A 16347-nucleotide genomic window follows, 5' to 3' on the forward strand; every position below is an offset into this window, starting at 1 on the left:
GATACTACCTACGCCTGCTTTTATGTCATATCATGGGGCCTACCTGCTTTGAAGATTTATACACAGCAAATGGTGTATTACACCCTACATTTCGAAAAGCAGCTCTTGAAAGAGGTTTAATAGAGACGGATGATAATTTATCATAGTGTCTTGAAGAGGCTTCCTTATTTCAATTTCCCAGCGCACTTAGAAGGTTATTTGCGACGATGCTGATTTTTTGTGAACCAGGAAATGTTCGCAAGTTATGGGACGACCACTATGATTCTCTTTCTGAAGATTACAGGAAACAATATGGATGCGCCGAGCGAGTGCAAAATATGGTCCTCATCGACATTAGAGTCTTCCTAGAATCTATGAGTAAAAAGCTTAGTGATTACGACCTTCCAAAGGTCAGTGCACACATCGATTTACAATCAAGAGGCTATCGTGAGGTGCAAGAAGAATACTCTATAAATGTGGAATATGAAGACTTACATGCGCGAGACTCTCTCAATCCAGACCAGAAGTTTGCATATGATGAGATAATGAGGCATGTGGATCAAAATATTCCGGGTGTCTTCTTCATAGATGGTCCCGGTGGAACTGGAAAGACATTTTTGTACAAAGCTTTGTTGGCTAATATTCGTGCTCGTGGTCTTATTGCACTTGCAACTGCTACGTCAGGTGTTGCGGCTAACAACATGCCAGGAGGGAGAACAGCTCATTCACGATTTGGAATTCCGCTCAATCTTGATAATAACTCGATGTGCAAGATCACTAAACAAAGTGGGAAGGCTCAGATACTTCGCGAGGCAAAGGTAATCATATGGGATGAAGCAGCAATGGCTAAGAGGCAGGCAGTAGAAGCAGTTGATCGCACAATGCAAGACATCACAGATGAGAAGCTCCCTTTCGGTGGAAAGATAATGGTTATGGGAGGTGACTTTAGACAAGTGTTACCGGTCGTGAGATGTGGCACTCGAGCACAAATTGTCGACTCTAGCTTACGAATGTCACCTCTATGGGCTTCAGTTAAAAGGCTTCGATTAAGTATCAACATGAGAGCTGTAAATGACCCATGGTTTTCTGATTTTTTATTACGAGTCGGTGATGGAAAGAAGGAAACATTGGACGAGTCCTATATTCGTATACCTGATAACATGTCCATTCGGTACACTGATAAAACTAAATCAGTGGATGCTCTGATTGATGCAATATTTCCTTCTTTGGAATCCAACGGCGCCGACTCAAAATTTATCATTTCGAGGGCGATACTGTCAACTAAAAATGAAAGTGTTGATGAGATTAATAATAAGTTGATCGAACGATTTTCTGGCGAGCAAAAAGTTTACTATAGTTTTGATGAAGCGGAAGATGACAAAAATAACTTATATCCGATGGAGTATTTGAACTCGCTAAATGTTAGTGGTGTACCCCCTCATTATCTTCGGTTAAAAACTGGGTGCCCTGTAATACTTTTCCGAAATATCGATCCTTCAAATGGGTTGTGTAATGGCACCAGATTGATATGTCGAGCTTTCCAACAAAATGTCATTGATGCAGAGATAGCGGTTGGCCAACATGCTGGAAAAAGAGTGTTTTTACCAAGAATTCCTCTATGTCCGTCTGACGATGAGATGTTCCCATTCAAACTTAAAAGAAAGCAGTTTCCAATTCAGCTTAGTTTCTCTATGACAATCAATAAAGCTCAAGGACAAACAATTCCAAATGTAGGTGTTTATCTACCAGAATCGGTATTCTCACATGGCCAGTTTTATGTGGCGTTGTCCAGAGGAATATCACATGTCAATACCAAGGTATTAGTAAAGCCAGAAAAAACGTTTCATAATGATGGAATCTACACATCAAACGTTGTGTACAAAGAAGTGTTATGTGATTAACAAGGTACAATCAACAACTTATTATTATACAATTTCTTCAAATATGTATCTTAGATGCTTATTTGATGTTTAATGCAGGGCTAGCAGATGAAGCAACATGATTACAGATTGGTGTAGGTTATATATTGGACATGTTATAAATGTACAAAACTATATGGTTGCAGATTGTTGTTATTTATATATTGTTAAAATCAAGTATGAACTATCAGATGAATTATTTGAGATGTAGACTTAACTTTTATCGTATTGTATGACTATACACCTAGCAAGAAACTATATGTTGAAATGAACTATTCGACACATAATAGTCTACTAAATGGCCGCAATGAATAACTCACGTCTAAAGGAAACTATTAAAACTATCTTCCGAAAGAAACTATTTGCCGCCCGGCGCTTAGCGCGGGTAAACGGCTAGTAATAAAATAAAACATATAACTTTTTAATTTGAATGTGACCTCCGATTAACTCTGCTAAATGTTTACAAACTATAGAATTAAGAATTACTAAATTAATCAATTGTCTTAGCACAACACATGATTGCTAATTGCATGTATCCATGTGTGTGATTGCGAATTGCATGTGTTGGTGTGTGTGAAACTGTAGATAGTTTAATTCGTCAATCATGTCTACTGATAAGTTATCATTAGTGATATTAAAAAAAAATTAGTTTCACTTGAATAAGTTGAGCTATATTATTTTATATATGTTATATAATTATATATATTTAAATATAAAGTTATCGGTTCGGTTAATAACGGTTCGGTTAATCTATAAATTCATAATTGAACCGTTAGTTATCAGTTAGGAAAAAACACAAACCAAACCATGGGTTTTAAAATGGTCGTGTTAATATGGTTTGGTTTTATCGGTTAATTTGGTTTTGGTTCGGTTTTTTGGTTATTATGCTCACCCCTAATCAGCGCCGCCTCTTAGGATTTCAAGCTGACACATGAAGCCGTCGGTCTCATTCATTTGTCTACAACCATTGATCTCCATTGGCTAGGGTTTCGAGATTGACAACACTTAGGTCGATCTCCCTCTTCACCTGTGTTCATATTGATTTTCGACAAGTTGAAAATTTTCATATTATGTTTTCGTTGGAAGATGTATTTGAGGTGATAGATGGTGGTGCAAGAAGAGATGGCAGTGATAGGTGGTGGTGCCGGAGGATATGAGGATGACAAGTGGTGGTGTCGGAGGTCTAGGAGGTGACAGGTGGTGATGGGTAAATTGTGAAGAATCTTGTTGTATAGAGGGGTTAATGAAACACGAGAAGGGATATTTGATTTATTTTTTATTTTTTAAATTTAAAACTGTTAAATAAATAAAAAAAATGAAAAAAATTATGAAGGGTAAAATAGTCATCTAAATACAATAGGTATCAAAGGAAATGATATAAATTACCCTATTATAATCTATAAATGAATTAAATATTGTATATATTAAATAGAATCCTAAAGGTAGAGAGGGTAATGTATAGAATTTGCCAAATATAAACTACCAGCACTAGTAGGATGAGGAATCGGTCAGTATCAAGTATCGAGAACACGCATAACGATAATAACTTATATGTTTGTTGTCAGAACTGCCTCTAATTTTGCTTTGATTCTTTATTAGCGGCTAAACCGAGGTGGGTTTAATCCAAAAAGTCTGCTTCCCTCCAAGCAAATATCATTTAAAAAACATTGCCATATACTTGTTCATCTATTTAAGCCACAAGACACTCATTTGAAACAAATAAACATTTCCATTAGTAGGAAATGGAATTGAATAAAGGAGAATTTACTGTTTTGGTTATTGGGTTCGTTGTTCTCTTTCATATGTGTTTGCTGGGATCAGCCAATGTCGTCTTTCAGGTTCAGCATAAGTTTTCTGGCAACAAAAAGCTTTTGACTGAATTCAAAGCTCATGATTCCGAACGTCATCGGAGGATTCTCTCAGCCGTCCACCTCCCCATAGGTGGCGATAGTAACCCCACCTCAGCAGGGTTAGTTCTATTCTGCATCCTCACCTACGGAAGATGAATGTGTTTGTAGCCCTTATATATTAAGGAATACGATCAAGAGAATAAGGGTAGGGGCGGGTGGGATATATATATATATATATATATATATATATATATATATATATATATATATATATATATATATATATGTGTGTGTGTGTGTGTGTGTGTGTGACATAGACATAGACATATATATAGAGAGAGTGAGAAATGTGTTTATATATATTTATAGCATACATGGCATGAAAGTTTAATATTGTTTGTTTGTGTGCTTATGTAGCCTTTATTTTTCTAAGATACGGATAGGGACTCCAGGAAAGGATTATCAGGTGCAGATTGATACAGGGAGTGACCTTTTATGGGTAAATGGTGATGGATGTAAAAAATGTCCTAGGAAAAGTAAAAATGGAGTATGTTCCTTCTCTTACTTGGAGCGTTTATTAACTTTTAATTCCAATGACTTTGAAACATGAGTTTAGTTAGGTTACATTCGGTTTTTACTTTTGATCTTTGTTTTGTTTTTTTCAGAAGTAACAATTTTTACCATTTCTATTCCCAGGCATCACTTCCGTTGTATGATCCGAAGGCTTCCACAACTGCAAAAATTGTTACTTGTGATCAAGGAATTTGCAGTTCCATACTGAAGGGTGCCACTAGTAACTGTAAGGTCGGAAGCCATTGTTCTTATTCTGTTAATTATGGTGATGGAAGCGCAGCGACAGGATATTTTGTTAGAGATATTGTACAGCTAGACCGAGTTTCTGGAGACCTTCAAACCACAACTATGAATGGGAGTATAGCATTCGGGCAAGTGTACACTTCGCATATGTAGTTTGTGTTTCCATGAAGTTTGAAGATTAAACTATGTAGTTTAATTATGTTTGTTAGAATATGATCTTAATTACTGATCGCCATTTGTTCAATTATACATGATAGGTGTGGATCTCAACAATCTGGAGAGTTGGGTTTATCAGAACTACCACTAGATGGAATGCTTGGGTTTGGGCAGGCAGATTCTTCTATGCTATCACAACTTGCGTCAGCAAAAAAGGTTAAAAAGATTTTTTCACATAGCCTGGATGGCTCTAAAGGAGGCGGTATATTTACCACTGGAGAAGTGGTACATCCGAAAGTCAAGACAACACCAATGATGAGTCAAAGGTAAGTTGTCCTCTTTAAGGTGAAGCAAATTTTCATTTCAAATTCTTCTAAAGCCTTTACTATGCTAGCTTTCCCCTTAATTTCTTCGATCTTATTTGGTTAATAAAGAACCGGTAGAAAGAGGGAGAGATTTTGAATTTTCTAGGTTCTCTATTGATTATGAAGAAGCTACCAAATACATATATGTACAACAACAAAAATAAGCTGCTAACATAATTATCTAACCGAACATAATTTAAATTATTGAACTTTCCCATGGTGGTAACTAACTCCAACGACTTTGGTAGTCCACATGACAAATGTAAAGAAAGGCCTCCTTTAACGACGGTGTCCGGGCCAATTTACACGCATCATGCCTAATACCTATGCGAACATGAGACTCTACATCATATCCTGGAGTCACCGCAAACGAATATCAATGGCGTCAAGAGCAAAAAGCAACAACCTGATTAGAACTTGAGTAGACGAGAAACCATCCACACCCCTAGTAGGCGGCTACACATAGAAGTTGTTTTAAGATACTAAAGAATATGTAATGCATCAACTTTATAACGACGAAATGGAGTCTTGTTGAACTGACTTGAATATTGCATTAAAAAGGAAAGATGAAATTGAGTGTGCAATAAAAAGTTAAGCTTGTCAATCATTTGTATATAAATGGTAGCATCTAGGAGAGGATCATCTATAATAGGAAGAAATTAACTTAAGAAGGAAGATGAGTTGTAACTTATGAGGAATCAATCATATTATAGGCTAAGAGAAGCTCTTAAATTGGCGTCCATGCCTCGTTCATCTTATCGGGTTGGAATAGGACCAAACCGACCTGATTCGACCCGAACCTAAGTAACCCGTAAACAAAATAAGGGTAATTGGATTAACCGAAAATCGAACCGATTAACCAATACGAGTTCGGTTCAGTTCGAGTATTAATCGGTTTGATTCGGTTATTACTCGAATAACCCAAATAAAATGTAGAAGATGATTAACGATCTAATATAACCGATCAAACTGACTAACCAGTATTAGGATTCTATAACTCGAATAACCCGAATAATAAAATAACAATGTACTTTTATACATCAACATAAAATATTCAAGTACTAAAATAACACATTAACATACTGAATGAATAGTAGTTACATAGTAGATTAAGATAATGATAATTGATTTCTTACTTGAGTTTTTTGAGTTGAAGCCCAATTTTTCATGACTAGAAAAAGTATCAATTCGTGAATCCTTAGAGCTATAGGAAATGTTAGTTTTTTAAACTATGAAAAAAAAAAGGAAGGATCGACATAAGAGATTTCAAGTTTGGAAATAGTTCAGAAGATTGGTTGATTTTGAAATGATGAGAACGAGCGTAGGGTTTTTCTTTTTTGTTATTAACGAAGAGGACATAAGTGTGAATCGTGATTTTGATTTGTGTCGATTAAAGAAAATGGACGAGGAATGTTTATTCAGATCGAGTATTTAGAACCGGATAAGCTCTTATTTGGGTAACCCAGACCAAATACTCCGAAAACCGAATAAACATAATATAAATATTTGAAACCCAAATCGAATTGCTTATTTGGGCCTAATTCGGTTTTGTTCGGGTTTCAGTTCGGTTTAGGTTTCTAGGGCCAAATCATCATCCCTAAAACCGAACATAATTTAAATTATTTAACTTTCGCATGGTGGTAACTACCTCCAATGAGATTGGTAGTCCACATGACAAATGTAAAGAATGTCTTCCTCTAACGAGGGATTTCGGGCCAATTTACACGCATCATGCCTAATCCCTATGCGAAAATGAGGTTCTGCATCATGTCATGGAGTCACCACAAACGAACCTCTATGGCATCAAGAGAAAAAAACAACTACCAGATTTGAACTCAATTAGACGGGAAATCATCCACACCCCTAGTAGGCTGCTAGACAAAGAAGTTCTTTTAAGATATTGAAGAATATGTAATGCATCAGCTTTATAATGATGAGATGGTGTCTTAACGGACTTAAATATTGCATTAAGAAGGAAAGATAAAATTAAGTGTGCAATAAAAAGTTAAGCTTGTCAGTTATTTGTATATAAATGGTAGTATCTATGAGAGGATCATCTATAATGGGATGAAATTAACTTAAAAAGAAGAGGAGTTGTAACTCATGAGGAATCAATCATATTATAGGCTAAGAGAAGCTTTTTAATTGAGTAACCAAGAAATAAATCTAGTAAACCTAAATCTTTGAATTTAAATGGGTTATTCAATAGGTTTTAAGACTTTTGCTTTCATCAATAATTATGAGTAACCAAGATAGCAACCAAATAAATGGTTACAATGATTATTTAATGTGTTTTCTTACGAAAAATAGAATGGTCATTTGGCGAATGAGAATAACCATCAAATTGTAGGCCGGCAAACACATTGGCCTAAACATTGTCCAAAGGCTTGTCTTATACAATAAAGTAAATATTATATTGACAAAAGAGATAGAGAAGAGACTTATGAATTGGTGGAAGTTACATATAAACCTCCAACTGCATGCAAGAAAGTGTTATTAACATCGATTGATATATATATATATATATATATATATATATATATATATATATATATATATATATATATATATATATATATATATATATATATATATATATGTATGTATCCCACTTATTTTACAGAAAAAGTAACAATGTTGCCAATAATTGTGAATTTTCCAATGTAAAGAATGTTTCATGAAAGTCTATACCTTCTCTTTTGTAAATCCCTTAACAATGACACGAGCTTTATAATGCATAACCGGATCATTTGCATGATGCTTCACTTTATAAACATATTTACATGCAATTGGTTTCTTTCCTTTAGGGAGTTTGAAGATGTACCAAGTATCATTGGTATTCAAGTAATTGAGCTCAGTATGTATGTCAACTTTCCATTTGACAATAAATTTACTTGGCGATAAAAAGATGGTTCAAAGTGGTTAGGTTCCATATGACAAAACATTTAGAGTTGATAATAGAATAGAAGTTATATAGATTACGACGGCCAGTAATACACATAAATTTTATGTTATGATTACATGTGTAGTTGTCATTAGATGAGAGAGTGATGTTGCATACATAACCTTTAAATCGAGTTGGTCAATGAGGAAGTCTTGTAGTTTAGAAGGGATATCCAAGGATGAGAACATGGAAGGATTAACTCAATTCAACTTTTTTATGTATAGATCCTCAAACAAATATCAATTTGCAATAACATTGAATGGTTTCTATTCTTTATATGAACAAAATATTTAGTATGTTCTCTCCAATAAGTTGTACCGACATCGGCTTAAAAGAACAAGGTCTACTAACCTCCTAAATATGCATAGGTGTGAGTTCAACAAGACGCTTTTGTTTAGAGGTGCAATAGGTGGATCTTGGTAAATTATACCATTCTTTTGTTTAAAATTAACTCTATTGGTACTTTAACCAAGCTCTTTAGCATTATTAGTTTTTATTTTTTTATGTTTCCATGAAATTGTATTCTCACGAGTGAAACAAAGGCTTGAATCAGTGAAAATTCATAACTCTTATGACACAAAATATGAAACCGTATTTGTCTTGTAAAGTCATCAACGAAGGTTATAAAATATTTATAACATCATCGATAAGACATTTGTGTGGTCCACAAATATGAATGTGAATAAGATCAAAAGGGTTTTTTGAACTATAAATATTATATGGAAATGAAAAACATAATTGTATGGATTGAGAATAAGTTAATCATGTATGAATATCATGATTATGATATCTCAAAGTTCCAGTAGATGTCAGCTTGTGTTTATATACAGGGACATGGTTAAATTTTTTAACACAACATAATTTTTGAACTATATGTGTATACATGAGATGATGGAAACAAAATAAATATAGAAAATCTATTTGAAAGACTTTATTTAGATCATTATACTCAAATACATACAAATATTTTATTCATTTTCCAAGGATACCAAGTGCTAAGCTATTCTTCAATGATGAGTCCTACATGGAACATTTCTAATAGATGAATAAGAGAAATGTTTGTAAATGAGACATGAGCTTAGTGATAGAGAGAAGATTGTACCATGATATAATGAGCATATAAGGCATCATGAAAGATGCTTGAAACATGTATTTTAACATAACCACAATATGAAATGAACAAGTTACGACAATTATGAAACAAAATTGAGTGTAGTTGTATGAATTTGGTCACACACAAGAAAAGATGTTGATTATAACATATATGGTCAGTTGCTCTAATGTTAATGATAAATGATAAATAGGGTTGAAGAAAATATTGACACCTTTCTTGGAATATGTTTGATGATGTCTCAATGTTTTCAATTAGATCATCATATGTAGGTTCTTCTTTCTTTAATTAGTGAGTCACAATGACATGATTTCTTAGTAAGACTGCATACCAATGACATCTTTATGTAATTAGCTATTTAATCATTTGAAATATTAATAAAAACTACACCATGATTAACAATGTAATACATATTAATGTCTCTTTAACATTCATCTTATATGATAATAGAATAAATATTGGTGACACTTGCTAATAATTTCATCATCAAAATTTGGCCTCTAAGGATTTTGTAAGTATCAGTTAAGCTAGGAGCATAATGAATCAAATGTTGATCATTAAAATATTTTTTAATACATGCAACACCAATTCATGTACAATTAGAAATGACTTGGATAATGCGAATTTCATCCTAATTCTTTTCAACTTAATAAATTAAGTGAAGAGGTCATTAGATACTTGTAGTAAAGAGTAAAATTGTTTTTTTTTATATGCTACATGAGAGCCCCATATGATTTTCATATTGTTGATTAAGTTCATTCTAGATTTCATGAGCAGTTTCAAGGAAAAGAATACGTTCAACAATGTTATGATAAAGATAATATTGTAACCAACTGATTAGTGGGGTGTGAAAACTTTAGAAAAGGTGCTCTTGGAGATCAAAGTTTCTCTTTGTGATCAACATGTGCTCTTAGTGAGTAAAGTGTGCTCTTGGGAAACAAAGTGTGCTCTTCTTGATCAAATTGTGCTGCTGATGACAAAAGTATGCTCCTAGTGATTAAAGTGTTCCTTTAGGAAGAAAGGTGGTCTTTGAGAGATGACGTTAAGCCCAAAGTGTCAACTTATATGGTGGACGCGTTGAAGGCCTCAATATTCGCCACCTTGGAATCAAGATGTTGCACTTGCAGAATGATGCACCATCTTGGAATCAAGATATTCCGCTTAGAGCACATGTGTCATTTTGGAATCAAGATTTTCCCCGTTGGATCATGATGCACCATCATGGAATCAGGATGCTCCCTTGGAAAATTATGCCCCATTTTGGAATCAATATGCTCCCATTGGATCATGATACACCATTTTGGAAACAAGATTCTCCCCTTGTAACATGATGTGTAGTTTTGGCTTCAAAATGCTCCCCTTAGAGCATGATACACCATTTTGGAATCAAGATGCTCCCATTCGATCATGATGTGCCATATTGAAATCAAGATGCTCCCCTTGGATGATGATGTACCATCTTGGAATCAAGATGATCACTTGGAGCGTAATTCACCCGTAAGTAGCTTGGTACACTCATAGGTACTGGATATTCAAGAAGTAGTTACATGGCGTCCCATGATCGATTAATAATCAGGGTGGCCCCTTCATATGCTAATTATGGATAGTCCTAACCCATCATATTTAGCATTTCCCATGCTTACGTATAAATATGTAGACACCCCCTTCATTATTTATTGCAAAGAGAATTCAAGAGAGAAATCATTATGAAGTTGAGAGCACTTCCAATAAAATAATTAGTAAGCAAATGAGATTAGTTTTGTTTGAAAGCTCAAGTGAGATGTAACATTTATGAGTGGTTATCATTGATCTTTGAATTTTAATAAAATCATCTCTCTCTCATTCGTCTGTAGTCATAAGTCACCTTGATGGAACCATGTTAAATAACGTGTTGAATTTTTTTATTTATGTTTTCAGAAGTTATATTCCGCAAGTTTTACCGATGTTTGTTTATCATTTAACTTATGTTCTTTTTGGCTATGTATCGACTTAAATATAATGGTGAATCAATTGGTGGATTATATATGATTCTATCAATGAAATCAAGTTTGTTTTTCATATAGCGCAATTATCATTGATCATTTCCAAGTTGAGAATCCAGTTCTAGTGAAAATGTTAGAAATGAGAATCGTGCATTAATTATTAGATTATCTAAGGTAGAAAGGGCCTGAAGGATCAACAATGTTGGACTGATTTGAATTTCTACAAGAATAAAACATTACTGAAATCAAATTCAGATGAAAATTAAATAGATTGACGTAAAATTGAATGGAAAATGAGAAATGAATCAATATAATGCAGAAGAACATATCAAAAAGCAAACACCATGTTGTAATCAAGAGAATGAGAGGTTTTGAATTTCCTACCTTATATATTGATTATGAACACACTACCAAATATGTATAGGTACATAAAGAAGAAATATGCCACTTAAAGAATCACCTTACTAAGCACAAGTGAAATTACTAATTTACCCATTGATGGTAATTAACTCTAACGACTTTGGTAGTGCTCGTGAAAAAACTATGACTAATAGTATATCCCACATTGATGCGACACAATCGCTTTTCTTTTTATATATGTTAGAGTCGCCCCTCTCTCGATAAGGACTTTTTTGGAGGGACAATCTTGGGCTCCACATGTTTATATTGATGGTTTACCTTGGATAACATATCCTGACTATGAATACATGTTGTTTATGGTTTATTTTTATCACAGGGGGCATTATAATGTTGAATTAAAAGCAATTCAGGTAGGTAATGATGTTTTACAACTTCCAAAAGATATGTTTGGTGTTGGAACAAATCAAGGAACAATTATTGACAGTGGTACAACCTTAGCTTATTTACCTGACTTCGTTTACAAGCAATTGATCAACAAGGTATATAGGATCTTCGTTTCAATGTTTGCATTAATCTTTGTGTTAGTCATGTGTAGTTCCATTGGTACATTAACTTCCACCTTAAATTTTCTCTATATGATTCTTATGGTTGTCATTTTTACCTAGATCAATGTTGCACAACCTAATTTAAAGAGCCACATTGTAGATCAGCAGTTCACATGCTATAAATACTCTGGAAAGTAAGTTTTTGTTAAGGATCCAACATTAAAGATAGTCGAAGCTAATCTGTATACGATTGAATTTTCTAACATTCAAACATTTATTTGTATCTTTGTATTTTTCCTGTGACTATGCAGTGTTGAGAAGGGTTTTCCGGTTGTGGCTTTTAACTTCCAGAACTCGTTATCTCTAAAAGTTTACCCCCATCAATATTTATTTGAAGTTGAGGTAATTAATCCGGTTTATCCTTCAAATTTTCATGGTGGTTGCTTAAGGCATTTTATTACTTTTTTATGGAAATATTCCATCAGGATCAAGAATGGTGCATCGGTTTCCAGGATAGCAATTTGCAAACCGAGGATGGGAAAGAGATAACTTTGTTGGGAGGTCAGCCATGAGTCATATTTTTTATATTTCTTCCGGTATCTTGACTAATTATATTTCCTTTAAATTTTTGTCATAAAATGTTTTATTATGATCTATAAATATATATTATATAAAAGGTGATACACATAAATTTTTTATGTAGATGTTGTATTGACTGATAAGCTGGTAACCTACGATGTAGAAAAGAAGACCATTGGATGGATTGAGCATAAGTGTAAGTATAGATCACTCATTAATATCTTTTACTTCTTTCAACTATGTATTCATACCTATTTTACGTTGTTTTTTTCTTTAGCATGAACCTTTAAAATCCCTGATGAAATTGATAATATAAATTATATGCATTATAATTAATGATTCGTAAATTTGTTAGGTTCTTCAACCATCAAAGTGAAAGATGATGAATCCAAGAAAGTGTACATGGTGCATGGCGTTAAAATTTCTCATTCAAGTCGTGTCCGTACCTCAACTGGAATTGCTATAGTTTCTTTTTTGTTCTTCATGTTGATCACCTTTATTAACCCGAGGTTGGCTTAGTTATTACTTATCAACATCCTCGTGTTAGAGTAATTCAGAGTAAAGGGCATAAATGGAAACTTTCCTTATTTTAGTAGAAGTCTTTATACATTCCTCTATGTCGGTATTAGTTTAGCTTTCAAACTCCTTTAGCATATTAAATCTTTGATGTTTTTAATTCATCCTTTTGCTTTTTTATAAATAATAAAAGTTTAGTGCGAAAGCTTGATTTTAACTATCTTCCTATATTGTTTATTCACATGTTTCTCTTTATTTATTTTAGGAGAAAATGACATAAAAACCCTTAATATTTTTAAAAATGTTGTTTCTATTCTTAGATATGTTTTAGATCCCGTAAACACATGTTTTGTTTAATTTCTTTATTTATATTTTTTTAGCCGGTTTGCAGGCAACCTACTAATTATCTAATGTTAGTAAGCCCTTGAGTTTTAAAAAATATTCGGATTTACCCTTAAATTTTAAAAAATATTCGGATTTACCCTTAAGTTTTAAAAAATGTTCGGATTTACCCTTACTTTGATTGTTATTTTGATTATTATTATTATTATTATTATTATTATTATTATTATTATATATTTAAAAATATATTTACTTGTATGTACTATTTAAATATATATTTACTTCTATTTAGTATTTATATGCATTTGAAAGCTAAAGTATGACTTTAAAAATGTATTTATATATTAAAAATATATTTATTTGTATTTAGTATGTATTAATATATATATATATATATATATATATATATATATATATATATATATATATATATATATATATGTATGTATGTATGTATTTTGTATTAAAATATATTGTATAAATACAAATATAAAAATATCTATCTATATTTATACTGAATAAAAGATATAATTACATGTATTTGTACATATTACTAAGTATAAATATGTATTTCTTTCGTGTGTGTGTGTATATATATATATATATATATATATATATATATATATATATATATATATATATATATATATATATATATATCACGATAGTATTTATATAAAATAAATAAATATTTATATCTACTAAATAAAGTTAATACAGAAAAGTTTGTCTATTAAAACAAACAAAAACTTTTTTACACATTTAAAAAAAAAACTTTACTTTTATTTAATAGATATAAATATGTATTTATTTTGTATAAAAATAATCGTCACGGGTGGACCCAAAATTTTTTGTTAGGGATAGCACCGAAACATTTTCGTGATATAAAAGATAATTAGATAAAAAGTTATGAAAAGTTTGAATTTATAAGAAAAATAAGAAAAATTTGAATTATTAAAATTAATAAGATTTTAATGTATTGAATACATTACATATATAAACTCTTTCTAATAAATACTTTACATATATATTACATTACAAATTAAATGTGGAATTTTAATTTAATAAAATGAAAAATACAATAAAATGATAAGTGGAAAATAGAAAATTTAGAAAATCTATAAAATGCCAAGTGTCCAAATAAATGAGAAGATGACATGTGGCAAAAAAAACCTTCATTTATTATAGTAGACTTGACTTGTTATATAGAAAACATGTATTTTTTAGAAAAATGATATTAACATAGGCTTTCGTATATAAATAAAAATCAAGACTATCGTATCTACTTAAGCTATATCAACCAATCAATATATGTATACCAAATATATCATTATAATGACAAATTGACAAAACGGCTAATTAATCAATTGTTTTTAATTATTTGTTACAGTTATTTTTTAATGAATAAATAAATGTAATATATAAAGGAAAATATCACCTAAAAATACAAGTAATATATGGGCAGTGGACTAATTGATTAGGCTATTGATGTGCCATTTTTTTGTTTGGAGTTGTGTTAATAAAAATGTTCTAATAATTTTAGGCCATAACTTAAAATGTATATGGATGAAATGAGGGGTAGCACGTCTTACCACTACCAACCAATTAAATCCGCTATAAATTTGAAATAAATAAATATTCATTGTTATTTCGTTTATACAATATAAACATTATAAATATGTATTTTTATATTTATGTATACAATATATTTATAAATGAAATACATATACCTACTAAATACAATTAAATACATTTTCAATATATAAATACATTTTTAAAGGAATACATAGGCTTTCAAATGTATATAAATACTAAATACAAATATATATATATATATATATATATATATATATATATATATATATATATATATATATATATATATATATATATATATATATATGAATTAATTAAAGATAATTTTATAAATTAAAATATTTATGTATAAAACAATTTTATACATTTAAAATGTATTAGAAATATAATAATAATAATAACAATAATAATAATAATAATAATAATAATCAAAGTAAGGGTAAATCTGAACACTTTTGATAAGTTAAGGGTAAATCCAAGATTTTTTTTTGAAAACTCAAGGGTTTTACTGATATTAGGTAACCGGTAGGTTACTTGAAACCGGATAAAAGGGTATAAATGAACAAATTAAACAACACATCTAACTTTACTAGACCTAAAACACATCCAAGGGTAAAACCGATATTTTTGTGAAAACTTAAGGGCTTTTATGTCATTTGCCCATATTTTGCTCATCTGCTAATTGATTTCTTACGTCCAAATGCATTGGCAGAATCTACTGCTTAGTCTTGGTTTATCAAAAAAAAAAAAAAGACACAACTGCTCCATTGAAGGCTAAAAAAGACAAATCAATCTCACTCCATTACCTAATGTTGTGTAAAAGAAATGATAGGTCATAATATAGTGGTTTGGGCTAGGCATCCATCTTGTATAGGTCTTGGTAGGGTCTTAGGGTTAGTTATAGTGGTTGTAACCTTTTTATGGCTGTGTACGACAAGACATGTGTGTACGGCCATACACACATGTGTGGCTGTACACTCATGTACTGTTGGGAGTGCTATAAATAGTAGGTGTGTGTGTGTGTGTGTGTCAGTTTTAGTGTGATGTAAGTGTGTGTTTTCCAAGGTGTATTTGATGTTTATGTGATATAAATGTGTGCATGCTTGGCTTAATTCTTCTTCTACTCCTTCTACACTCTGATTGATTGCAATATCATTTTATCACTGATTTGGATCTTAGAATTCGGGACTTTACAATTGGTATCAGAGCCTAATCAGTGTCAATATGGATTCTTATGAGTGTACGGCCAGAGAAACTTCACAATTTTTGAAGATAATTCGAAACTGC

The 16347-nt window shown here is 31.7% G+C and overlaps 2 protein-coding genes across 2 annotated transcripts; both read left to right on the plus strand.

The window, feature by feature from the left end:
- Nucleotides 1-206: 206 nt before the first annotated feature.
- LOC145040686 (uncharacterized) lies at nt 207-1880 on the plus strand. Its single transcript, XM_078988594.1, has one exon. The coding sequence runs from the start codon at nt 207-209 to the stop codon at nt 1878-1880; it is 1674 nt and encodes a 557-aa protein (XP_078844720.1).
- Nucleotides 1881-3640: 1760 nt separating this feature from the next.
- LOC145039158 (aspartic proteinase 36-like) lies at nt 3641-13339 on the plus strand. The gene is made up of 10 exons (XM_078987266.1): nt 3641-3867; nt 4166-4295; nt 4445-4692; nt 4822-5046; nt 11859-12021; nt 12148-12221; nt 12339-12429; nt 12513-12588; nt 12731-12802; nt 12962-13339. Exons 1-10 carry the CDS (start codon nt 3641-3643, stop codon nt 13123-13125), a joined length of 1470 nt encoding a protein of 489 aa, XP_078843392.1. The 3' UTR covers nt 13126-13339.
- Nucleotides 13340-16347: the final 3008 nt, after the last annotated feature.

The sequence above is a fragment of the Lactuca saligna genome, chromosome 4 (assembly GCF_052625555.1).
Source record: "Lactuca saligna cultivar CGN05327 chromosome 4, ASM5262555v1, whole genome shotgun sequence".
Classification (NCBI taxonomy): Eukaryota; Viridiplantae; Streptophyta; class Magnoliopsida; order Asterales; family Asteraceae; genus Lactuca; species Lactuca saligna.

Bases quoted from the DNA above. Each gene is read 5' to 3' on its own strand.
- LOC145040686 (XM_078988594.1), top strand. From the start codon at position 207: ATGCTGATTTTTTGTGAACCAGGAAATGTTCGCAAGTTATGGGACGAC.
- LOC145039158 (XM_078987266.1), top strand. From the start codon at position 3,641: ATGGAATTGAATAAAGGAGAATTTACTGTTTTGGTTATTGGGTTCGTT. The intron at 3,868-4,165 runs GTTAGTTCTATT...GTGCTTATGTAG, and splicing joins AGTAACCCCACCTCAGCAGG to CCTTTATTTTTCTAAGATAC. The intron at 12,803-12,961 runs GTAAGTATAGAT...TAAATTTGTTAG, and splicing joins TGGATGGATTGAGCATAAGT to GTTCTTCAACCATCAAAGTG.